Genomic DNA, 26,696 nt, shown 5'->3' with positions numbered 1-26,696 from the left:
AGCTCCACCCTCCCGTGGGCTCATTCACCTGTGAGGCTGCTCAGGCCTGCCTCTCCTTTTCGGCTTTATAACGGCGGGATCTGCGCCCCCTTCACCACCCAACACGGGGGATGAGCACAGAAAAAGGACTCAACAGAACCTGTCCACTGACACTAGGCCCATGTACCTCGGCCACCTTCTCAAACCCGCCCCTTCAAAACCAAACAAAAACGGCAAACAGGAAACGCTCGTCTTTTAAAAATTACTCTATTATTATCAAATAGAACCACAGTATCCAAAATGTAATTATAAAGTTCTATCCCCTACTAAGTGACCCCGCCCCGCCCCTCCGAGTGGCCGGCGGCCAAATCACGCCCCCCGTGCTGATTGGTTTCATCCATTTTATTGTCAAGGAAATTAACAGCCCGAAGGGGTTCCCCAGGTCCGCGCTCCTCCCCTGGGGCCCCGGGGAAACGCGGCAGCCAGCGACCTGGTCTCACTACCCCGCGTCCTTGGGAGGAGGGGCGAAGGGAGAGGGGGGCTCACAGCAAAGGGGCTCAGAGGCGCCCCGTCCCCGCCCGCCGGGCTCGGGCGGGGCGACGGGGCGGCCCGCGCGCTCACTCGCCCGTGTGGGTCCGCAGGTGGTACTTGAGCGACTGCTTGTAGCGGAAGCACTTGGCGCAGTGCGTGCAGGGGTAGGGCCGCTCGCCGGTGTGCGCGCGCTGGTGCTCCAGCAGGTGGTGCTTCTGCGTGAAGCGCTTGCCGCACTCGGCGCAGTGGTAGGGCCGCTCGCCTGTGTGGATGCGCCGGTGCTCCAGCAGGTGGTGCTTGCGGATGAAGCTCTTGCCGCACTCGGGGCAGGCGTGCGGCCGCTCGCGCGAGTGCACGCGGCAGTGGTTGGTGAGCTTGGACTTCTCGCTGAAGCTCTTCTCGCACTCGGGGCACTTGAAGGGCCGCTCGCCCGTGTGAGTCCGCTGGTGGCGCAGCAGGTGCGACGGGCGGCTGAAGCTCTTGCCGCACAGGCTGCAGATGAAGGAGACCTCGTGCTTGCCCGCGTGCACGCGCTGGTGGATGACCAGGCTGATGTGCAGGCGGAAGCTCTTCTTGCACTCGGGGCACGTGTAGGGCCGCTCGCCCGTGTGCGTGATCTGGTGCTTGGTGAGGCTGGACTTGTGGCTGAAGCTGCTGTCGCACTCGGGACACTTGTAGGGCTTGGGGCCGCCGCCGCCGCTGCCCGAGCTGGGCGACTTGGGGCGCGGCTTGAGCGCGTGCTTGGGGGCGAAGCCGGGCCCGCGCTCGGGCGAGGCGTAGCCGCCGCGGACGCGGTGGATGCGCTGGTGCAGCGTGAGCTGCTGCTTGTGCCGGAAGCTGACCTCGCACTCGGCGCACTCGTACGGCCCCTCCTTGATGTGGTTGCGCTGGTGGATGACGAGGTTGATCTTCAGCCGAAAGCTCTTACCGCACTCCATGCACGTGAAGGGCCGCTCGCCGCGGCGGTTCCGCTGCTGCTGGCTGGCCGCGCCCCGGTTCTCGCCCGGGTGCCGCTCGCCGTGCGACGGGGGCGCCAGCCTCTTCACCGCCGGGTTCCCCAGCTGCAGCGGCGGGGGGCTCTCCTCGCCCTCGGGGGACAGCTCCCCGGGCAGGGGCGGCGGGTACATGCTGGCCTCGTACCTCCCGGACAGCTGCCCGAGGGGCTGCAGGCGCTGCGGCAGCTCGTCCTCGTCGTCCTCGTCGTCTTCGTCGTCCTGCTCCTCTGTCTTGATCACGATGCCCTCTGCTCCGGGGACGCACGGCGGGGGGAGAGAGAGACAAGATGCCGTTAGGTGTTGCCTGACGCCCCTAACCCGGAGGAGGTAAGCCCCGCTTCTCCCTCGCCCGCGGCACTGCGTGGGCATCGTCCACCCCACGGCCTGCTTTCGGGAAAACGCAGCTCCCCGCTCCTGCGGCCCAGGGAAGACGGGCCGGCCGCGGCGCCTGGCTCAGGAAGGAGCCCAGGCCTAAAACGGGCCAGTCGGAGACCTGCCTTGGAATTTCATGCAGAGGAAGCAGGGACGATGGCATCCTCGTGGTGGGACGCGGGCGCTGCGTGTGCCCATCGCCCGACGCCGCTGGCGGGCAGGGACTGGCAGGAAAGAAGGCACGTAGACGCAGAACCCTCCGGAGAGGCAGCGGGTCCAGGGCGCCTGAGGTTGGCATACCCGAGGACCTACCAGCTCTCCAAGCCGATAAACACCCCTTTCTTACTTAAGCCACTTGAGGATTGGCTTTCTACCGCCAGAGTCAAAAGGGTCTTGACTCATCAAGTTCCCGACCTCGTCCCCCTCTGTGGTCTCGCCTCCCTGAACTCTGCTCAGCCTCGCTGGTCTCCTTTCCTGGACACGCCTGGAGAGTTCTCCTCAGGTGTCTTTACTGACCCTCCTCCGTGTCTCCAAATCGTGCCCATTACTTAACACCCCGCTCCAATCCTGTCTCCTCCTGAAAACATTGCTTGACCATCCCGACCTGCATCCCTCAGGCCCCCCTGAGCCGCTAGCACGTGCAGGGCGCCTCCCCGAGACTTAAGAACCCCGCCTCCTGACGGGGCACCTCACCTGCACAGGTGGATGACTCACCTGCACAGACTCTACCAGCCCTGACCCTGAAGCTGGGGTGGGGGGTTTCCTCTGCCTTTGCCACAAGCTCAGGTGTGCAATGCCCCACACGCGGTGAGTGTTCCACGAACATCCCAAATGGTGGATGTCCTCCTCCGCCACCGGCCCTCCACCCTCTAGCCTGGCCCTTTAGGACCTAAGATGCTGGCTGTTCTACAGGGTCCCTGGAGAAGTCCAAGAGAAAAGGAGAGGCCTCCAGCGCCTATTTGAATTTTCTCAGGTGCCTTGAACTCACCTGGCCCTCCCTAAACACTTAACTGGGGAGCTCTATTTTTAGTCGCCGACTTTGTGTGACATGAGAAAGTCATTCACTTTTGAGTCCACCTGTGAGATGGAAGCTGCAATGCCGTAACAGTCTGCATCTGCAGAATTCTCAAAAGCAAACAAATGAGAACTTTTTCAAAGCCCCTCACACCTATGCTCTCTCATGTTCACAATATCTTATGGGAGACGTCAAGCAAGAATTATCCCCATTTCACAGACTTGGGGCATCCGAGCTTGGCACTATCAAGTAATGTCTCCAAATAAATAAAGTCAGACCTTTTCAGAGCTTGCAATTTAAGGACCAGCTAGTCTGTCCCCTCAACTGATAAGGAAACTGAAGCTGGCAGTGTTCGTGACCTGGCCAAGGTCTTCAAGTTTGTCAGTGACCGCTAGGCCACAGCACTTCTAGCTACTCCTCTGAACCCAGTTAAGTGGCAGTGTTAAAATCAGAACACAGGTGTGCCAAGTCCCAGCTCAGGCCTCCCGTCGTAAGACAATGCTGCCTCGGTCCTGTCAGGACTCTCAGCAGGAAGTGACCCAGAACATCCCTGGAACACGAGGCTTAAAAGATCAGGAAGGAGGAAGCAGCTTCAGAGGTTGGTAACTCATTGCCCTGGTGTTTAGCCTGAAAATAGGGTTGTTTATGAAAGGCAGAAGGGGAAGTATGGGCCTTGGAAGATTTAAACTCTCCTTGAGTTTCCAAGTTGTTTTTTCTTAATGAAATAAGAATGAAACAGTTGGCCCTAAAATTCAGGTCTCGAAATCCCACAAAAAGCTTACAGTATTACTAAATGGTACTAACAGAATTAATGGGAGTGTTCAAAGGGCAATCTGGAGTTGCTCTTATGAAGCTCCCATTCAACGAATTCTCACAACTTGCCTTGTGTCTTTCACTATTCTCTAATGAAAGACAACATGGTATATTAAGATTTCTCGAATATCATGCAATTATTTAAATATAAGCAGTTAGGTACACATCTTTTGACCAAGAACAATGTCCATATTTTATGTGCAAAAAAGCAAACTGCAAGGGTTAAAATAAAATGAAAAAAAAATTTTTAAATCATCAAAATAATACTTTTAAAAACCTAAATAAAATGGATGTGGATACATTTCTAAGTATAAATAATATAGTAACTGATATGATGGCTAATGACTCTTTTGCACATAAACATACAAAAACCAAAACCCAAGTGGGTTCTACCAAATTTTCAAGGAGCACGCAGAATTCCTATCTTACACACTATTTTTAGGATACAGAAAAAAGGAGCAAAAGCTTCCCAGTTCCTTTGATAAGTCTAGTATAATCTTAATGATGATTCCCGAAAAGTTCAGGTTCACTTCATTTATGAATATAGTTGTAAAATTCCTGAATAAAATAGCGGCTAAGTCTAGTAGTGTATTTAAAAAAATACACCACAATGATCAGACAGGGCTTTTCTCAGGCCTGCGAGGATGGTTTAGCATCAGAAAACTGACCACAAAAGATGTCCTGGCCGTGCTGCTGCAAGGCCGCTTCCTCACTGTTTCCTTGTCCTCCCAGGGAGCAAGGATGTGCAGAATGGTGACCCTGAGGCCTTGCGATTAAACAAAAATGATGCCTAGATTCTACCAGAGAAAGCAGCCTCGGCCATTTACAAAGATGTGCTCTTCAAGGGTGGAAATCTTCAAGCCAGTTGAGGCTTCCAGTGTGACAAGGGAATGACCAAGGACACGTCAGGAGATGGAAGTTCTAGCATTGCCACTAGTGTGGGACCTTCTCTGCCTGTAGAGGGAGGGGGCCGGAGAGATGATCTCTGCCAGCCCCTGATGTCCTCATCTGACCTGGTCTTTGGCTGTTAACACCCTCTTTCCTTGCCGGGAGACGGATGCTTTTAAATCCCGAGGCAGGGAAGCTGTACCTAAGGCCATGCTCGGTTCTGTCACACCTGCTGAGCCCTCAGTGTCACAGTACCTCTCTAAAGGAGACCACAGCTTCCCCACAGGCACCAGCCCCCCACTCACCCGCGCAGTTTCTCTGCTGTGCCAGCATCTGCTTGAGCTCACTGAACTCGCCTGAGCTCTCCGTGGACGCCTCCAGCGGGTTTTCCGGCTCCTGCATGTCCAGGTCCGGCTGCTCGCCGCACGGGTCCCCCAGCTCCGAGTCCTGGAAGCCATGCTCCTCCACCTGGCCCATCAGGGGCTCCGGCGTCTCCAGACTCTCGGAGCCCTCGTCGTTGGTCTGCACCTCGATCTTAATCACGATGCCGTCGTGAGCTGAGAAGGTGGGGGCGGGGTGGGGGGAGGGCAAAAGAATCCAGAACATGTTCATTCCACCTGCCCAGGGTTTTGTGGCCCTAGAATTTATATTTCCAAAATTCTTATTTTAGAGACCCTGAAGAAACATCCTGGGTTGGCAGTGAGTAGGCACGGACACTGTGTAGCCTTGAATATGAACTGCAGTCAAGTTAAAAGAGACGCAGGTTTGTTTCCATGACCCCCTATAATTTTAAAATAAGGCTTTCTTTTAGAAAGAGATCCTAATTCCCTTTCCCAGGTTAGGTCAGCCAAAGGCAACAGTTTCTCTGTCTCCCCCTCAACCAGGCTAATAAAGAAAAGGCTAATCATCTGGTCTCCCCGCACACCTTTTCAACACTTCCCCACCAGGTGTCCTACAGATCAGAGGCCCCCAGCCCCTTCCTGGCCCCCGTTTACAGGCATAAGAGGGGCTGCAGGGTTAGTTTTTCGTTAAACAGCATCTGATTACGCACATGGCCCTGACATTTTTTTTTTTAATCTGCCTGTACATCTGTAGGTTAATTTCAAATGTCGTTACACACATAGGCATCACTTTCAATAAACAGGATTCTAGCGCACATTTTTGTTCTTTAGTGCAGTATTTTTTCCCCTTTTAACTTGCCTCACTCCCCACTCGACAGGTGCGACCTTCCCAGGTAATCCCCGTAACTGCCCCCACACTCTTCTCTATGCTTATGTAGTGATTTACCACAGCACGTTTACATCTATGTTTTTCCTTTCTGGCCATTACAGGTTTAAAAAAAATAAAACTGCCTTATACATAATCCTCTGTTGCTTTTCTCACCCAAATATTGTGTAGAAATCCCCTCACACCGATTTCTGTAGGCTAACGCGTTCCTTTTCAAAGCTGCGTGCATTCCATGGTGAGGATAATACAGCAACGTGCTCCACCATTTCCTCATTGACAACATTCACTTTCCGCTGCCAGGCTTTTGCCATGAACAACACTGCCATAAACATGTGTTTATATCTCTAACCATAAAATAGTGCTTTTATTTTTATGAGAGTCCCAGGAGTGGGACTGCAGGGTAAAAAATTTAAAATATTTTAGATTCTGACAGGTGTCATCAGACTGCTTTTCCACAGGCTGTGACTATTCACATTTCTACCAGCCCTTTTCCCCACGTGCCTGCTGGCAAGACACCACTGCTCTTTTTAATATTCCTCAGTCTGATGGGTATAAAGTGATAACTTACTGATACTTCAATTCTACTTCCCTGACGAGGGTAATTTGAATATCATTTCTTTTATTTATTGGCCTTTTAGAGTTGATTCTATGTGAACTCTGTTCTGTCAATTGGTCAGAGTCCTTTGATTTCCTGTATTAAAGATAACCCATTTTCTCTTACTGGCATTTCAAATATCTCCCCCAAATCTATCATTTGTCTCTGTGTTACCTTTTATCATATAACTTTCCTAAAGTTTTCATCTTGTCAAATATGTCCCTCTTTCTTACGGCTCCTGGGTTTTCTTAGTTAAGAGGGTCTCCTCTGGTCCTAGATGGTTCATCTGATCTCCTAGATTTTATTCCCAGGTTTTTATGGTTTTCTTTTTTACATTTAGCTCTTTATTCCACCTGAAATTTCTTTTTATCTTGTGTATAGTGTGAGGTAGGGGTCAACTTTATTTTCTTGCGTCTGGGCAGAGCTGTGCTAGCATAAAGCCCCTTAAAGGTTGAAACTCACTGTTAAGGAAATTATAAACATATATGCATGAACATATTCATTCATCCTTTGAATGTTTATTCAATAGCTATTTATTGAGCACCACCTATGTGCCACGCATGTTCTAATGGTGGGACACATCAGTGAACAAAACATAGCTCCCCGCTCTCCTACATCTCACATAAGGCAGTAAACATAGTTAATAAATTATATATATAATATATATTATTTATTATATATAATAAATTATATGGTATGTTAGAAGGTGATTAAGTGCTGTGGAAAAAGGAAAAGGCACCAGGAACCCAGTGAACGAAGCCCCTCACTGTCCTTCACCGTATCCACTTGTCCCGCCCACACTAAAGTGAACGTTGCCCAGAAAGCAGACCGCCCAGTCATGCTAGCAACTGATGCCACATGACCTAAATAAAGCTGGGTTCTTTCGGATGCCTGGCAGTCCTTTAATTCCTCTCTGATCAGCCAAGTAATCGATTCCCAACAGCTGGGGAGCGGACCGCATACAAAGCAGCCCTAACGTCCCAGGTTGCACTCCGCACAGCCTCCCATGCAGACCGTGCCTACCTTCCCTCCAAGTTGACTCTCCAAAGACATCTTCATCCTATTCTCTGTCTTACAAAAAACATAAAGTCATCCACACTCAGGTCCTGGGTCTCCTCCTGCTCCAGCTCGACGTCATCCCCCTGCATCCCCTTCCTCCCGTGTCCCTCCTCCGGCCTCCTCTGTTCTGGGCTCTGCACGACATCCGCAACTATGACTCCAGCGTCGGAAAGATACCTTCCCTGACTTCACAACTCCTGAAGGTATTTTGCTTGCCTCCTCCCTAAGATAAGTTTTTAAAACGATGTACCCGTTTGCACCTTTTTGAATAAATAGACAAAATGCTTCAATCACTGCTAAGGATGTAATTTCTGGAGTACTGTAAATATTGATATTTTAAAATAAACTCTTCCATTGCCATTTAATGTTGCCAATGGAATCTAAGAACCCTAGCAATTTAAAACCCACCATTATTCACTTAAAAAATACACGAACAAGTTCTTCTTTGATACTTGGAGTTTTAAGATCATCCCTTTTCACCATGGACTTCTATTTCCATTCCCACTTTACCCACAGAATTTTAGCCTAACAGACCATATTTATGCTTAGGTGCCTTCCTAATCAGCTCATCTACTGCACAGAAATGCGTATGTAAATGGAAAGATTAATTTTGCTTTCACTTCCAATAACCACAGGGTTCTAAGTGTTACTTGTCTGCCTGGCTTAAGTCATCCTTAGTTATTATTATCCTTAGTTATTATTATTATTATTGAAAAATAATTATTCAAGATAGGAAACAAAAAACCTGTAGGAAATGTACCTCTTACAAGGATGCATGGGGACTTTTTCCCCGATTAGTTCATTTATCTGAGAATGAATATTCTTATTGCTGGAATCAGACAGCGTTCAGAATAAAATCTGCTCCTATCTTTCATTTTTATAAATATAACCATTGGAAGAGCTCATTTACATAGATCTGTAGCTGGGCTGGTGGGAGCTTTGTTACGGAATCATCACTCCATTCTCTGAACTTCTGAATTATAAATACTGCAAAAGCACATGGTTAACATATCATCAAAAATTGTTTTTAATGACCTATTAGCTGACAACTTAATTAGGTTCTCTTTCAATTTTGTCGAAAGCTAAGTATTCCAAACGATCTAACTTCCAAGAGGATTCGCCATCCAGGCCCCAGAGCCACCAATGTACTTCTGGTTCTGTCCCCCAACATTCTGGCTTGTCTCTTTGTTTCGTGAGCCAGAGGCCTTTTTATACATCAGAGAAACACTCCATAGTAAGGCAGGATGGGCAGGAGGTGCCTCCTCTTTTGTTCTCAGTGGTAGGAGACATGGGACATGGGACCAACACTAGAGGGACCGCAGGTGTCGAGCACCCTCACTGACACGCTTTATGAAGGACAACAGATGGGCAGAGACTTGGAAGCTGAACCCGCAAAGCCCTCTGTGTTGTGCCTTCTTGGAAAGTCTCTTGTACCCCGGGGAATGGGTACTGCAGCCTGAAGACCACTGCCTTCCCATCCTGACCTCTCCTCAAGACCCCCACTCCACCAGACGTCCCAGGCCGCTCCTAGCCCATCGTGAGCGTGCTCTTCTCTGACCCCCCAAGCACTCGTCTGCCCCTCTCTATGGCATCTAATTCTTTTGCCCTTGAAATGGGCATCGGTTACACCTTTTCGTGCCTCTCCCCCGCTTGTTACACAGCAGGGAAACCAGTGTTTCCCACCAAAAAGGTCTCTCTGCCCCAAACAACTTCTGACAACCAGAATGCATTCATAAGCAGTAATCTGTTCTCCCATTAAAAAAATTAATCAAAGACACGTACATTGTGGGAATATAGTTTATGACCAAAGGTAGCACTTCAAACCAGTGGGAAAAGGTTTAGGCAAATGAAGTGGAGACAGCTGGCTTCCTGACTAGAAGGAAAAAACCAAAAAAACCATCTTCACATGGAAACAACCTAAATGTCCATAGACAGATGAATGGATAAAGAAGATGTGGTATATATATACAATAGAATATTACTCAGCCATAAAAAACAATTAAAGAATGCCATTTGCCACTACATGGAAGGACCCAGAGATTATCATACTAAACGAAGTAAGTTAGAAAGAGAAAGACAAACACCACATGATATCGCTTATATGTGGAATCTAAAATATGACACAAATGGATTTATCTATGGAACAGAAACAGACTCACAGACAGAGAGAACAGACTTGTGGTTGCCAAGGGGGAAGGGGGTTGGTAGAGGGTTGGATCGGGAGTTTGGGACTAGCAGATGCAAATTATTGTATATAGAATGGATAAACAACAAGGTCCTATTGTATAGCACAGGGAACTATATTAAATATCCTGTAATAAACCATAATGGAAAAGAAAAAAAAAAAAACCATCTTCACATATCTCACCTCAAAATAAATTACGGATGAATCAAAACTTTAGACATATATAATGAAATCATACTAGCATTAGAGAAAAGCACAGCTTTTTCCCCTCTCTCCTTCCTTCCTTCCTTTCTTTCGTTTTTTTTTTTTCTAAACAGCGTTGAGCTGAGGAACAGGCTACCCTGAGACCCTCTGGGACTTCAGAGATTCCTTCTGGAAGCTGTCTGGTCAGTCACACCAAATATATTAAATGTGCACAACACATATCAACTATAATCTTTTGGTGTAAATTTTTTGGAAAAAATTTTTTGTAGCTTTGCCTTGACACTGTTTGGTGATAAGAAACATTTAATTTGTGATAGGTTGTTAATCTCTGTAATCAAATCTCTTCATAAGAACTCTTCTGAGATGGGAAAAATCTCTCCTACAAATTGTTTTCAAACGTATTAAATGTTTGTGGACACTAAATTTAATAATTAATGAAGCTGGTATAATGTTATATTGGGAGACACAGTTAAACATTTAATTATTTACATTTTGTAATTTTCTGGAGCAAAAAATACCTTATTTCAGCTTTCAAATATTTTTATAGATTTTTGAAAAGCTCATAGGTCTATGGCCTGTGATCATAATGTTTACTGAATAAAAGAGGCCAAGTAAGTATTTCTACACTTGGTATGAAGCCCACCCACCATAAAGAAAATTTCTGGTAAATCTGAATACATAGGAACTTAAAATTAATAAATTGGAACACAAAAATTTTAAACAGCTATATCACAGATACACACAAAGGTAAACCATAAATTTGGAAACATATTTGCATACGTAAGACAGACTACAGCTAATATCCTTAATATTTAAAAAGCTTTTATAAATCAATAATAAAAAGATGAATAATCCAAAAGAACAATGGGCAAAGGATAATTCATAAATAAGACATACTGGTGACCAACAAATACGTGAAGATATGCTCAACATCACTCTTACAGAGTGCATGAAAACATCAAAATATTGTTTTTTCTACCCATCACTCCGGCAAATAATAAAAAGATAATACCACCTATTGGCATGGGTGTGGGGAAACAGGTTTTCTCATGTATAGATGAGGGTGTGTAAAGTGGCACAATCGTTTTGAAGGACATTTGCTCATATCTATTAAAGTTTTAAATGGGTATATCCTTTGACCCAGAAAGTCTACTTCTAAATAAGTTTCAGACGAGTACATGAAGATTTACTTATAAAGGATGTTTAATGAAGCACTGAAACTTGTGAAGACTCTAAATGCATATCAACGGGAGTTTGTTTAAAGTATGATATCAATATACAGAATACTATAGTCTGCTATTTAAAAAAGAGACTTACATGTTTTGACATGTAAAGATGTCAAAGATATTTTTGGAAAAAGCAAGTTCTAAACAATGTACTTCTATATTGTTTGAAGAAATTTTTTTAACAATGAGAAAGTATTATATAATTAAGGCTGTGTGTGTGTGTGTGTGTGTGTGTGTGCGTGTGTGTGTGTGACTATACGCACATAAATTGGAAGGAATAAGCTGTTGACTCTTCTCTCTCTCTTTTTTTTTTTTGGCTACACCGTGCAGCCTGTGGGATCTTAGTTCCCCGACCAGGGATTGAACCGGGCCCTGGGCAGTGAAAGCGTGGAGTCCTAACTACTGGACCGCCAGGGAAGCCCCGATCTGTTGATTCTTAAGGGAGAATTATATGGGACTTTCACTTTCTCTGCATTTTTTCTTTTTGAATTACACTGACGCAACTTCAGAGTTTCATTGGAAAGTAAAAACCAGCGTGGCCACATTAACTTTCTCCACCAGCTCAAAGCACAGAAATGATGGCTGCCATGGGCTTTCCAACATTTTCATGGCTACACTTTCTGTTAGATTTTTTTAAACCTCGGTATATTAATTTTTAAAATCTTCTTTAAAAAGTTATATGTACACATAGGCCAGAGGGATGAAGGGTTCTTCAAACCTCATTTTTAAGAAGCTCCCCTCCACCCCCCAACCTGCTCCCCAGAGGCAATCACTTTCAATTCTTCTAGCTGATTCTTTTGTCACTTATATTCATAACTCTACATAACATAATGGCATTGCTACTCCTTGAGTTTTCAATTTTAAGCATAATCTACTGACTTCCAAGAGCTGGAGGTAAGGACCACCTCTTCCCCAACCATCCACATCTCTTCCAAATCCCTGATTTTTCCCAGCCTGTAATTCTGGTTGAATTAATGTTGGGTGTTTACATGATTGGATTATGTAAGTGCTATTTAAAATTGAACAATGTAGGGCTTCCCTGGTGGCGCAGTGGTTGGGAGTCCGCCTGCCGGTGCGGGGGACGCGGGCTCGTGCCCGGTCCGGGAGGATTCCGCACGCCGTGGAGCGGCTGGGCCCGTGGGCCATGGCCGCTGGGCCTGCGTGTCCGGAGCCTGTGCTCCACGGCGGGAGAGGCCGCAGCAGTGGGAGGTCCGCGTACCGCAAAAAAAAAAAAAAAAATTGAACCATGTAGCATACTATAAGTACTCTTCTATGCCTGTAAACCTATTTGCTTCCCCTGGAGCTAGTTTTCTTTTCTTTTGCTTAGCTTACTATTAATTACCACAAAGTCAGCTCCAGTGTCTCCCCCCACCCTGCTCTATAACTCTCCTCTCAGAACATCCAAACATAATGGGGATTCCTCGGTTTTACCTACTTGAAGAAAAATTTTCTGGAACCTCTGGTATGCTCCAGTGTGGACTGGTGCCTCCAGATCCACAGCTGTCTTTTGGGGATCCCCTTCGGCAGCACCCCAGGGATTCCTTCCCCTCTCTTGTGCTGGAGCTCCTTACACCTCTTTCTTGGTTTACTTCCTCATTTGGCAAAGTACCTGCCCCAGCTTGAGAAAGGGCGCATGGCAGACCTTGAACATCTCAGTATCTCGATTTCACTCTCATATTTAATTAGATTAGTCTGTCTAGATATCAACTTCTAGAATGTTAGAAAATATTTTCCAATTTTAAAATTTAAAGAATTTTAAAGGAATTATCCTACGGTCTTGTAGCTTCCAATACTGTTGAAAAGTCCAATGCCATTCTAATTCTTGTTCCTTTGTATGAACCTGGTCTTTCTCCCAGAAGTTTGTCAGATCTCCTGGGTCCTCAGTTGCGCTGAAATTTCTTGCTGAAGTATTTAAGGCTGGATCAATTTTCATCCACTGTTCTGGACAGTTGGCGGGCTCTTCGATCTGGAAAGCTGTCTTTAAGCGCTGGGAATTTTTCCTGAAGTCTTTCATCTCTAATTCCCTTCTCCCTGTTTTTGCTATTTTTTATCCCGATATTTCTATTATCTGGACATTAGACTTCCATCCTTTACTTTTCTTATTGTCTCCCTATTTTCTTTTTTGTCTTTTTGCTCTATTTTCTGGGCTGTGTATTCAACTTTATTTTCTAACAGTGCTACTGAGTTTTTAATTTGCATTATTATATTTTTAATTTCTAAGAGTTCCTTTCTATTTTTTTTTAGATAAGCATTATACTTTTGTCATGGATACATTCACTTCTTTTATCTCTCTAAGGAATATGAAAAAATGTATATTTTAAATGTATAACTATATATAAGTATTTAAACATATTTCCCCCCCCCCACCCCGTATGGTCTCTGTTTCCTTGAAATTTATTTTTTCTGCTTTTTGTCTCCTTTGTCTCTGTATATTAGAGGCTCTTCCCAAATGCCTTGTGGTTCTTGGTTGTCCATTTATATTAAAAGTTGAATAGTCAGAAGAGAATTGCAAGTTTGGTGCATTCAGGTAGGGCTCGGTTTCCCAGCAGGATTGTTTAGCTAGATCATCTCCCTGGGAAATCTCCTGGGCTGGCCCCAAGCATCTCCAGATAAGACTCTTCCAATATCCTGCCCTGAGGGTTTAATCTTGGATGTGAGCATCATTTTGGGATTCAGGTTAGGGAAGAAGGCTAGAGATCTCAACATCTCTGTCAAGCTTCACTCATTCCCTTGTTTTCAACATGGCACCCACCCCAATCACGCCTGGTGTCCACGTCCAGAAACCCTGTTGTTCACCATCTCCAGAGAATAAGCCTTGGTCACCTACCACGGTCGGGTGAGGCAATGGAGGGAAATGGCAGTGTTTAAAGGCCTCTTAAGATGTTTGACCAATGTTCTGTTTTTAGCCTCACCTTTACCCCCATTTCCAAAGACACCTGGAACCTCTGGTACTGCTAGTTCCCGAGTCTTGAGCAGGGATGGGGGTGGAGTGCAAACTGGGTTTCTTCCCTAACACCAATTTTGGATGCTGCTTTCTCAATCAGCGATCACCCAGCCATCTGCTCTCAGCCTTCCAAAACTTAGCTGCCGTTGTCTCCTTGTCCGTTCCTTTTAAAAAAAGTCCCTTCGCTCTCGTTTTAGAAGGACTTGGGGAGGTGGGAGTAAACACACGGTCAATCTGCCACCTTTAACTTGGAGTCTTTCTTCATGCATTGTTTTTTAAAAAACTTATTTTTACTGAATAAGAAGTAATATACTCTCACTTCTTAGGGATCTTAGTTCCCCGACCAGGGATCGAACCTGGGCCCTCGGCAGTGAAAGTGCGGAGTCCTAACTGCTGGACCGCCAGGGAAGTCCCTACATTATCCACTTCTATACCATTAACTTCCCGTATCAACTGGCTCATTCCTGTCAACATGTCAAACAGGCTTCGGCAATCCCCATCTTAAGCAAACAAGAGTCCCCACGCTGCCCGGCCCGCCAGCGTTTCTCTTCCCCACCCACAGCTACACTGGAACAATCTCCACTTCCTCGCCTCCCATCCACTCCTCAACCCACTCACAGGCTTCCACCTCAGTCGTGCCGCCAACGTTTCTCTTTCTTGCTAAGGTCACTGATGCTGCCAATCTGCAAATCCAATGGACACTTCGCGCAGTCTTTGCCTAACTAAACCACACTGCAGAATTCAACACTGTTAGCCACGCTCCCTCCTTCCGGAAACACTCTTCTCTTGAAATACCCAACAATGCACCACCCTGATTTCTTGCTACCTTTCTGGCCACTCCTGTTTCCTTTGCTTCTTCTGGTTCCTCCTCCTTTTTCCAAATCCTACAGCAGTGGTTTTCAACCCTGGCTGCACATGAGAATCATCTTGGAAGCTTAAAAACAAACAAAACTAACACCTGGGCTCCACCCAGACCCAGATATTCCAACTCTCCAAATCTACTCTAACAGTCAGGGCTCCAAGCCAAGGGCACAGGCTGTGCTCTTGCTCTTCTCCCATCCAGGCTGGGAAAGCTGATCCCGTCCACGCTACTAAGGCCCACACGTCTGTCACTAGCTCAGGGCTCTTCTGTGAGCTCCAGCCTCCTTTGTTCAGCTGCTTTCTCAACACCACCTCCTGGACGTGTCCTGGGACCTCACACCTAACGCGTTCCTGTCGTTTCTCTGGGTTGGAACCTCTTGTCGTCCCCCACCTACCCTCTCACTCACGTCACGACCTGGACTCATCCGTGGGACCCCCTCTCCTCATATTCGACATCCGCCAGCCACCAACGCCAAAATACACCTCGCAAATACCCATGGTGCTCCCTGGGCTATGCCAGGCCTCTTACCTGGGCTACAAAGAGAGCCCCCTCGCTTCCAGTCTTTCCTCCCTCTGAGGAGTTCTCTTCCGAGTAACGGGAACTCCCACTTGTGCTTCCACTAAAAATCCCACCTCCTCCGAGGCCTTTGCTGAGCACCTGGTCTCAGTAAGGCCTTTGCTGCTGTGTGTCCCAGCGCCCTGGATGCCTGTCTCCACAGCACTGTCACAGTGGCTGGCTGTATTTTTACATATGTGGGGTGTTTAGTTTGTTAACATCAGTCTCTTGACATAGTACCTGGTACAAAAAATATTAGATGGACTTAATAATAAACATACAAGTGAAAATATGGTGTAAAAACTCTTCACGTGTGATTTTAGTGGCTGTATAACCGTCTATCATAATGTAATATAATATTTGTACATCTTAATCCATATTTTTGGATTCTTTTCTAGGCTATAGACTCTCAGAAAGGAAATTATTAGGTTAAGTAAATGAACATTTTAAATATTTAAAACATATTTGAAGACCAGAAAATATCAAATTGCTTTTTAAAAAGACTGAAACTATGTACACTGTATGAGAACTTGGATTTCAGCCATGGCTTCTGGCTTGTTTGTTTTATTCTGCTAATTTGTTAGGTGACAATGGTCCCTGGCTTCCCCAGGCCTCCTGTTCGCCCTTAAAGAGCCATGAATGGGAGCCCCGGCTTGGAGGATTTTGAGAGCAGGGTCGCTATCTGAGTCACCTTCAGGTCTCCTTGCCCTTAGGGACCCCAACCATAAATACTAGTTTATTGAATGCATTTACTCAGCCAGTTCACAAAACTGTCATGTTTGGTGTATTTGGAACCATGAAAATTCTCAATTGGTATCACCCTTTGGGTCTGGCCCAGGGCTGGCCTTGTGGCCACTCTTCTAAGGGGGAGGACACACGAATGACAGGTGACCACTGGCTCTGATAACTGCAGACACACAGGACAACCCTGCTACCCCGAGGCCAGGGCCTTGCACACACACAGAAGTGCGAGTTTACAGCTGGCCCATGGGGCAGTGGTTCTCAGTCCTCGCCTGTCCTCCCTCCAGTCAGGCTCCTAGTGGCTGAGACGGTTAGTGGAACAAATGGCACATTCCAGCCACACAAGGCAGCCTCTGTGAGGCCGCCGCTGCCCACAGAAGCTCCGGCCTTAGACGCGCCTGTGCCAGAACGAACCCTGCCTGGGGCCGAGGGGGTTGGAGTTATTTGCTCTCAATTCTCGCCCCACTTTGTGGGAGGCCCACCTGTGATGAGAGTGTGAACAAGCAGACAGAGGAAGGGGTCCACGTTCCCATCCCAGCCCTTCTAAGAAGATGCTACAAAAGCAGTACCCGGACCACAAAACCCCACGGGGACATCGGATGGGTTCTAGGATTTTTACCACAAACCACCCCTCCCCTTTCTCATTCTTTGCCTCCTAAGCCCTCTTTCTGATTTCTTCTCCTTTGAATCTCTCCGTTCCCACTGACACCTGTTTTTGGATGCGGCCACTCAAACCTTTCACATACAGACTTGTTTTCCTCCAAACAAAAGATCACTCTGCCCCGTGCCACACCCTGTCCCATGACACCCACTCTCACCTCATCTACTTTTTTTGTTTTTTTTTTTTGCGGTACACAGGCCCCTCACTGTTGTGGCCTCTCCCGTTGCGGAGCACAGGCTCCGGACGTGCAGGCCCACGGGCCATGGCTCACGGGCCCAGCCGCTCCATGGCATGTGGGATCCTCCCGGACCGGGGCACGAACCCGTGTCCCCTGCATCGGCAGGCGGACTCTCAGCCACTGCGCCACCAGGGAAGCCCCTCACCTCATCTACTTTTAAATCCATCTTTTTTGTCTTCCAGAATGAATTCAGGATCTGCCTCTTCCCTCCACTTCAATCTCCAGACAAATCTCTAGAGAGTGATGATGGCTTAGGGTTTCTCTGAAACACGCCAGCACTTATTTTTCCTCAGGGTCCTGCCTCTTCTGGAAGTTACCTCTGCTCTCACTCCATGGGGCCGACATGCCTGCACGTGATTCTGGACCTCCTCCTGGTGCCAGAGTCGATGACATTACTTCATACAAGACCTGGCTGTTGGCCCCAGTGAGTTCTCCTGCTAGATTATCCTCCTTTTTCAAAAGACAGGATCACCCATGACATCTGGCTACAAAAGACAAGGATCTCCTCCCACGGAAGACCTTCAAGGGAAGTGATGCAAGGCCAAGGGCAATTCCAAAGAACGAACCACACCCCGAAAGCACTGCCGTGCAAGTGTGAGGGCTGCTGAGCGGCCGCTGGGGAAGGGACGGCTCCCCACGCAGACGGACACAGCAGCTGGCGTGTCCTGGGCCACTGGAACCTGCCGGTCAGCACGCCAGGCCCTGGCTATCAGTACCAGTTTTGTTTCACGGATAAGAAAGCGGGCCTCCAAAAGGCCGAGTAATAAAAACCACAGGGTGAGGACGCAGAGAAGCCAGGGTTCAAGCGCCGGCAGCCCGACGCTGGCGTCTGCACCCGAGCCCGCGGCCAGGCCGGCCTGCGCTTCTCCACCGCCTCGCCTCACTGCCTCGTCTGGACCCCGCCCCACACACTGGAGGATGCTTCGGGTAAAGTCCGTGTCTGTCCCTGTCCTTCCACGCACCGGCCACAGGACCAGGGACGTGGCCCTCCTCTAGGAGCTCGAGGCTCACCCGCACCAGCATCCCGACAAGGGAACGCCTTTCTGCCAGTTTTGGTTCTGTTTCCCGCAAAGAGTGAGGTGACGCTCGGTCGCGTCAAAAGCTCCCCGAGACAATGACCGCAACGGCATTCCTAGCTCAGCTGCTAGGGCCACTGGCGATCAAGGAGGCCCCAGGCAGGTCCCAGCACCTGCGGGCTTCCCTGAGGCACTCAGCCTGCTAACACAGCCCTCCGGGGCCTACGGTGGGTTGTAACAGCCCATGCCGCCTGGCAGCCACTCACCGGCACTGGGGTCCGCAGGCGCCTCGCCCTCTTCTGAGTCCTCTTGCTCCTGCATGGCTGGCCTCTCCCCGCGCTCCATCTGAGACATGAGGTCTGGTTTGGAAATTGCATAGTCTGCGCAGGAGGAAGCAAAGAAGATATCCTATGGGATGAGTTCGCACTGGATGCTACAAAGATGTCGCCTGTGTGAGTGGGACATCGGGAGCAGCTGCCCTACCCAAGGCCGGCAATGCTGCAGAAGGAAGGGCCAAGTTTCCAGCCCTTCTCCTCAATGCACACAGAGTGGGTGTACGCACGCGTGTGTGTGCATGTGTGTGTGTGTTAACCGCGCCCTGGGTCCTCCCAGCGGCACCAGCTCTGGGGCACCACTTGCCCACTGATGGAAACTGGTTATCTGTGGCTCACAGGTGGCCAATGCCAGCTCAGGTTTTCATGACAAAGGGAGAAGATATTTGAAATTTTATAAATTAAAAAACTGATCTTGATAAAATATAGAAGCCATGAAACAAAACACTGATAGGTTTTTTTTTTTTACATTACAAAAAGTTAAAGTTCTTTGGAAATAAATTTAAAAGATAAAGAAACTTGGAGAAAATAGTATCACACACACACATTTGTAAAAAATAAGGCAAAGGATTAATGTCCGTAATTACATATAAAGAGCCTCTACAGTTAGTAAAATGAAAAATCAAAGATATGAATGGGTGATTCATAGAAAATATGCAAATGGCCAATAAACATATTAAAAGATGCACAAGCTCCCTAATCATCAAAGGGATACACGTTACAATAATGCGGCGTCATTTTTCACCATCAGGAAAGACGAATCTTTACAATAGGAGAACCTCAGTTCCGGCCAGGGTGTGGAGATGGCGCTGTCACACTCTGTTACGTGAACATACACAGCCCCGGGTAGGGCCCGTGGAAGTGCCCGTGACATTGTGAACGAACACCCTCTTTCCTCCGCAAACCCACCTCCTGGAATGCATCCCACTGAAATACTCGCGGAAGAGCACAGAGATGCTGACTGCAACCCTCTGTGGCAGCGAGAAGAGGGACTCAGGCTGCTGCTCGTCAATAGTTCTATATCAACAGCCCGACGGTTCAGCGGGAACACTGCACTGTCTTTCGAGCAGGCCTCTGCGCTGACATGGAAAGCTGTCTCTGACTGCTGTTAGGTAAAATAAGTGAAGGATCCTATTTGTGCAAACCACAAACCACGTGTGCACGCGTGCAGCAAAATGATGAGAAACAATATCGGCCCAAGGGTTCACGGTGGTTACCTCTGGGGAGCGGTGCTGGCTGGGGGTGGGGATTGCTCTTGCTCTTTGTTTTACAAATCTAAATTGTTCCATTTTCGCAATTATGTATATACTTCAAAAAGAACAGAAAAAAATAAAAAGTTACCCCATGGAGAGGTATATATGTATAAAATTAACAACTCCAGCAAGGATCCGATTTTCTATACAGCAGCTTATTTAATGTTTTTCTAAATTTTTTTGTGCCCGAAGAGTTCCCCATATCGGAGAAAAGGAAACATATAAAACTAAAGCCTATTTTCCCAGGTCCTCATCCTCAAATACTCTCATTAGCGAAAACAACAAGACTCCACCGACTGTGGGATATGAGAGATCCCAGTGAAATCGCAACTCCCTGGCAGGGACCTAGGACGACCGTTTACTCCCCGGGTCATATGTCGTCTCTGCACGAGCGGGACGAGAACCTGGGGGACGTAAGCTCTCGATCGACGACAGTGTTCAGCCACCTAGGCGGTCTATCAGGAGGGCTGACACCTGTCCTAGCTCCCACACGGGCAAGGTGTGAGGATTAAATGTCATTCTTATAAAGCACCTCACACTCTGCTTAATAATAGTTTGCTGGACAAACTAATTTCAAGATACATATATATATATATATGTATGTATGTATGTATGTATGTATTTATATGTATATAGGGGCCATGGGGAAAATAATATAAAGGTGAGAGACTGCTGACCTCTGAGTCTGTCCCCCGGCCCCCGCGGGTAGAGGGGGGTCTCTGCTTACGAGCTGTGCTGATCTGTGCTGTGCTGAGGTATGTGGGTATATGGGTGTCTGCTCTCATTTGCTGTGCTCTCGAAAATTGTCTCTGGGAGTTCAGAGCTCCCGGGACTCCTAAGGAACCCCCAGCTAGCAGGTGGGAAGCTGCGGGCAGCGAAGCCGTTCTCCTTACCCATGGAAACCAGAGACTCGTAGTTGCCCCGCATCACGTTCTTGTACAGCTCCTTCTGCCACTCGGACAGGTTCCCCCACTCCTGCTCTGAGAAATGGACGGCCACGTCGTCAAACGTCACAGGGACCTGAAACCACACAACAAGCTCAGCTCGCACCAACGGGAAGGCATCACGGGCCCTCAGCCGCCAGATCTGAAGGTTGCCAATGGCTCTGGCCCCCTGGGCCTGTTTCAAAACTCTTAGGACTGGAGTGGGAAAGGCCCAGAGGCCAAGCTGTGGGTTTTCACCAAGGACCTCTCTAGAAATCAGGAGGCTTCAGCCACTGTCCTGGCCCGAGAGAGTCGGGGCCCCGTGATGTCTGGTCCTTTCCCTCTCTAACAGGACAGTCCTTACTGCTGTAAAGTGTGGACCAGCAGCAATGGCACCACTGGGGAATGCTAGAAATGCAGGCTCCCAGGCCCCACTCGAGACTCACTAATTCAGATTCAGCCTTTAGTAAGATCCCCAGGTGATTCTTGTACACAATACAATCTGCAGAGTGCTGGCCTAGGCAGCACGGTCCACGCGTTTTCCCTCCATGAGGCTGTGAAAAGGGGCCGTGGCATAAAAGAACAGGAAGAAAACCAGTTCACGTTTAAATGCTTTCCTCTGGGAAACAATACAAAAATCTAACCATCCTCTGTTTCTTTAGGATACCTCTGGAAATCATAGTTTTACTGGCGTTAACGTGATTTATGAGTTTACTGATAAAAATGCTGAGCAGGACACCGCCCTGTAACATTTCACCACGTTCTCCCTCCACCTCCACGGGGAACCACACAGGTTCACACTTGTCCACAGCTCGACCACTTGGCCTTCAATTTGCCTTTTATCCTCAGACATCACAGACTGAACGCCTTCTACACTGACAGCCCCCATCACTAGGTCGTCCCTCTAATCTATAGCCTATGCTTTTATCAACAAGAGAAATCATTTGGTTTTGCTGCGTCCTGTTCTCAGCAATGTGAAGTTGGTGACTAGGTATCATCATACTGTTTTCCTTCTTTACCACGGCTTTCCCTTTCTTTGATATTAAATTCCTAAAACACATTCCAGTCCCAGTCACTCCTCGGGAAGCCCCGGTTGGGATAAAGTTACCTTGGGAACTTCTCCATTGCTGCCCGGGGGCAGCCGTAGAATCCAGAAGTTTCTGTTCTTCAGCAGGTTCTCCATGTTCTCCAGCCGCCTCTGCAGCAGCCCGTACTCCTGCAGCAGGGTCCCCAGCACCACCCATTTGCTCTCCAGGTGGTTTGCAAACTCCACGGCCGTCTTCTCACAGTCGGCTATCTTTTTCTCATTTGTCCCAGTCCTGCCCTCCAGGGTCAGGAGCCGCATGGCTTGGGCCTCCAGTTTCCTCTCCACCGCTTGGACGGCAGCCCACACGGCCAAGCGGGTGATCTCCGCCGTTGGGAGTGGTGTGTCCTTCTGGGCCGCAGAAGAGATCTGGAAGGGGGTGTCCTTTTGGGAAACCGGGCTCTGGAGCAGGGGGTCCATGTCAGTCTCGGGAACTGTGGGGGAAAGGGTCAAGGGGTCTCTCTCGGGAACTTCGGGGGAGTGGAGTGGGGCTTCTTGATGATGGGTGGAGTGGGAGAGAAGCGAGATCTCTGGTTCAGCAGCAGCTGGGGGTAGATACGGGGCCTCTTCTTGGGAAGTCAGGGGGCCCTGGATCTGAGTCTCTTGCTCGGAAGCGGCAGGATACAGGAGTGAGGGTCCCTTCTGGAGCACATGCGGCATTCGGCCAGAAGTCTGTTGCTTGGGAGCGCTGGGAGTCTGGGGTAGGGAGCCTTGCCGGGGAATGGCGGGAGACAGAGAAGGAACTTCTTTGGGGGGAAGAACGTGGGATTGGAACAGAGTTTCTCGAGGGAGTCCAGCAGGGGCCTGACGCGGGGTTTCCTCTTGCACAACGTTGGGGAATGACAGAGGTGAGGAGCGTTGGGTCTCCATGTCCAGCTGCTGGACCTGTGTTCCAGAAAGAAAGGACAGGACTGAAGGCCAGAGTCTCCAGCTGGCAAATAAATCCCCCCAAATAAGCACCTACATTAAAAGGGCTTCAGGCTTCACAGCAATAAGATATGTTCCATGGACATGAATCTCTTCTTGAGACCCTAGCATTGATCTACACATCAATGACAACTGCTAATAACAACAAATAAAAGATGGTTATGCCACCTTCTGCTTCTACAGAGCCATCTCCTTTTTCACAACATACACTGCACAGGTGTCATCTCGTGAGTAGTGGTGTGGAGAGGAGAAAGGATACTGGCCTTGAATCAGAACACTTGGCGTTCAGTCCTGTCTACACCAATGCTGCCCGGGTTGCCCTGGCCCAATTATTCAACTCCTCTGTTCTCAGCGACCTCAGCCACCAAATAAGGGTCATTAACACCTGACCCAGCTGCTGCCTCACTGAGTTCTTCGAGCATTGAGCATTACATAGAATAAAACTTTGAAAAACAATAGAGCAGAATTTTGTCAATGCCAGGCTAGCCTAAGACTGCCAGCAAGCTGGGGCTGGTTCTGTCAAGGCACTTACCCCGAAGGTGAGCTTGACATCCAGTCCCACCGCTTCTACTTGTATTATCAGGCAGTTGTGGTACCCATGCTCTTTCCCTCACTTTGTCCAACAGCGATGACACACAAGTACCTTAAGCTTCCCAGACTCCTTGATAAAATCTGCACTGTTGACTTAATAACATTTCTCAAAGGGTTGATATGGTAGAGATTTGCCTTTGAGGCACGCTCAGTGGACCCAGCCCCTGCTGGAGAGGCTGAACGGGCTACCGTGCATTCAGGCTGGCTCCTGCTACACACAGAGAAGACAGACAGACACTGAGACAGGTGTGGGAGTGGCCATTCAGACTCTCCTGAGGGAGCCAAGGTTCCCGGGGCTGATGGTCCCCGGCGGGTAGGTGGACCCTGGCCATCCGGAGTCCTCCCCATGGCTCATGAGCTGGGGAAAGAGGAGGAAAGGAGGCCTGGAAGGACCAGAAGCAAAGCTGAAGTCAACCAGTTCTGAGAGCTGTGTCAAGGTTGGTGGGGACCAGAACCAGAATAAAGACCGAGTCCTTCAATTACTTGAAGGGGGTTTCAATTATTCACACTCTCCCCATTCCCCACCTTGCCATGTCCATGTTCAGGGAGTGCTTGTGTCATCAAAGAAGTGAAGCCAAGGTCTTCTGAGTGACCAGCTCTGTATCTGTCTATCCAGAATGTCAGCATGTTTACTGGAACTGAACGGAGTTTCTTCCATATCAATGTTTGTCCATTCCCTCATACCCTTCCTTCGCTCAATCTGCTGAATGGCCGATTACTGTGTGCCATACAGAAGTGGGCTTTAAAGTAACTGAAATGTCCCTTTTCTTCGTTTGAAAATTAGCATATTCCTGGTGTCCACTCTGAAATACAGTACGTGCCCAACAAATGTCTACTGGACGAATAGTATAAATGACCGGGTTACAAAGAAATTATTAGAGTTAATAATGAAGTGCCTTGCGTCATCTATCAAAGACTCATCTAAACCTATTTATACCTTCTGTTGCTTTCTTTCTTTCATTTGTTCATTCATTCACTTATGTGTAGCTTAACTGAGACAGCATCACGCTTTTAAGACAAGGATGGAAGATTTAAGGCCTTGTTCAGGCAAAAGGTTTTTGAGATGGTACGACCCAATAGCTTTGCAGGGAACCAGATGTGAGGGCTAATTAGTCAGCCCTGACAACTCTCTGGCATTTATGCGCCATGAACTGTGTTTTAAAGGATTATCTAATTTACTCTCCACAAAACCCTATAAACAGGGACCACTAGAATTCTTATCCACACTTAGCACAGGAAGTTGTGGAGGCTTGGAGAGGCCAAGTAACTGGCCCAACGTCACACAGCAGTCTGGCTCCAGAGCCTGGGCTTCCGCCTACACTGTAGGTCGCCTCTAGGCCTCATCTGTCAGATGAGACAGCTGGTCAGTATGTGTTCTGAATCCTCTTTACCTCTAAGATTCGGAGGCTTGGAGATTAAACAAAGACCTGTGGGAAGGTCCTGCCCATAGACGTTTCCATCTAATGCTGGGGTCAGGGACCCCTTTGAAAAGCTGATGAAAACTATGGATTCTCCCCCTCAAAAAACACACATGGGCACATACGCCAAATCCTGCGAGCACTTTCAAGGGAATCACAGAGCCCTGAAACTGAAGGCTTGTCGACAACTAAGCCACCTCTCAACTCTTCACAGGCGAGGGCAAGGCTGGACGACCTCTGGGATAGGAGCCTCAGACACAGGGAAAGTGACGAGCATAATGCAACACAACAGGCACATGTATGGCCCTGTCCTCACAGGGGGATTAGGGTATTTGCCTACAACTAGTAGGAGGAAGGGGAAATCCCCAGGGGCCAAGTTAGTCCCCCTGAGTAATACAGGGGCTTAACTGAAACAATGAAGAGAAGCTTCAGGACAGTAAATTAAGCCATTAGCGCAAGACATCTTTGCTAACTAGTCTACTCAGAGCTCAAAGGAAAATACCAGTTCTTTGCTCTCTATTATTAGACCGTCTCTGTCCATTTCTGGATTTGGAGGACTGTAGAGCAATGAGGGGCCACAGGAGCACATCCCCTCCGCCACCCCCAAATAAAAGCCCCTTGCTGTAATTTCACCAGTCCCAGTAAACCTGTGGCTTGATACCACCCTAAGCAGAAAGAAATGGCCAAAGAGAGGAATGGAGCTGTAAATATAAAATGTGAGATTAATAAGCCTGCATTCGCAAACTCTTGGGGGCAGGGGGAGAATTCTTCTGGTTCTCATTTCACAGGATTTAACCCACCTTCCCTACCCCATGTATCCTAAGAGGATGGAGTCTCCAGGATTCATTCATTGGCAGAAAAATACATAATCACACCTGACTTATAAAGAAAGCCGTGCCACTGTCTTGTATGACCCAGTGTGGTTCACCCAGAATTATATACCTACCATTCAAGGGTCCTGGAGATCTAAGCATTTAAAAATCATTTTATTTTATTTTCCCAAGAGTTTTATTATTCATATTATCATTATCATTCTTATTATTATGATCATTTTTTGTAAGACCTGAGAGGCTCTTTAGAAAGTCCTATATCCCGACCCCTTCCTGCACACACAGGAAACTGAGGCTCAGGGCACTGCCCCCCATGCAGCAATCCTCCTCACAACACGGCTACTGCATCTCAAAGAGCAGGTCTGAGGGGAGACTTTGAGACTGATTTTTAAGAATGGTCCACTGAAGAGGCAAACCAGCCCCCAAACCCTTAGTAGCTTGCTCCCCAGACCCCATCCGTCTGGACACCCAGAATTCAACCGGGTCCCCCGGACGCAGAGACTGGAGGCCGAGGCGCCCAGCCCGAGGGTCACCTGCTCCTCACACCGGGGACGCTCGGCTGGGCGCTGCCCAGCCTCCCAAACGGCCGTCACCTCCCCCCCGACGGGCCGCGTCGCCCGCGCGCCGGCCCCGGCCCCCACCCCAGGGGAGGCCGCCGCCAGGGCCGCCCCCTCCCCGTCCAGGCCCGCGGCCCAGAGGCAGGTATTTTTGCGGACGCGGGCGCCGAGCCATGGTTGACTCGCTACGTGACCTTGGGGCAGGCAGGGCCGGTCGCCGCCAGGTGTCCGTGCCTCAGTGTCTCCGCTCTGCGAAATGGGGAGAGCCGCGTCAGCGCCGCGCTCCGGCCGCGAGAGTCTCGGCGGGGCCGAGCTCTGCGGAAAACGTGCGGCGGCAACCCCGACGGACGCAGCGCCGGCTCCGCAGAGAACGAGGCGCGCCGCCCGGGTGCCCGCCTCCGGGCCCGCGTGCGTGCCAGGCCACAAGCGTCCCCTCAGCCGCGCCCGGACGGCGGACGGCTCCCCGCGCGTAGCCCCCGCCCCCACCTAGCAGGGGCGCGCGAGACCTCCGGTTCCCCCGCCCCCACGTCGCGGCGTTTCCGTCCCTTACCGAGACCCCAGGCCGGGCCGCCGAGCCCGGGACGCGCAGGCCGTCCCCAGGGCCCCGAGTCCGCGAGTCCGTGCGCGCGCGGGCCGCCCTCACCGGAGCCGGGGCCGCCTCGGCCATGGCCCTGT

The 26,696-nt window shown here is 48.9% G+C and overlaps 1 protein-coding gene across 3 annotated transcripts in view; it reads right to left on the bottom strand.

The window, feature by feature from the left end:
- Nucleotides 1-363: 363 nt before the first annotated feature.
- ZNF777 (zinc finger protein 777) overlaps nucleotides 364-26,696 on the bottom strand; it is a 27,305-nt gene continuing 972 nt past the window's right edge. The window contains exons 1-6 of one of the 3 annotated variants that reach the window (XM_027101562.1): nucleotides 26,572-26,690; nucleotides 21,723-22,583; nucleotides 20,585-20,711; nucleotides 18,373-18,486; nucleotides 4,899-5,150; nucleotides 364-1,753 (exon numbers count right to left, since the gene is read on the bottom strand). In XM_027101562.1, coding sequence (XP_026957363.1) covers nucleotides 597-1,753; nucleotides 4,899-5,150; nucleotides 18,373-18,486; nucleotides 20,585-20,711; nucleotides 21,723-22,583; nucleotides 26,572-26,688 — 2,628 coding nt within the window. In that variant the 5' untranslated portion in view covers nucleotides 26,689-26,690 and the 3' untranslated portion in view covers nucleotides 364-596. Of the gene's footprint in view, nucleotides 1,754-4,898; nucleotides 5,151-18,372; nucleotides 18,487-20,584; nucleotides 20,712-21,722; nucleotides 22,584-23,157; nucleotides 26,081-26,571; nucleotides 26,691-26,696 lie in introns of those variants that run through there. The other 2 variants (XM_027101563.1, XM_027101564.1) reach the window with 2 other exon arrangements.

The sequence above is a fragment of the Aethalodelphis obliquidens genome, unplaced genomic scaffold (assembly GCF_003676395.1).
Source record: "Aethalodelphis obliquidens isolate GAN/ISIS:26980383/991018 unplaced genomic scaffold, ASM367639v1 scaffold5, whole genome shotgun sequence".
Classification (NCBI taxonomy): domain Eukaryota; kingdom Metazoa; phylum Chordata; class Mammalia; order Artiodactyla; family Delphinidae; genus Aethalodelphis; species Aethalodelphis obliquidens.
Note: the sequence above shows the minus strand (reverse complement) of the source record. Positions and strands in the feature narration are given on the sequence as shown.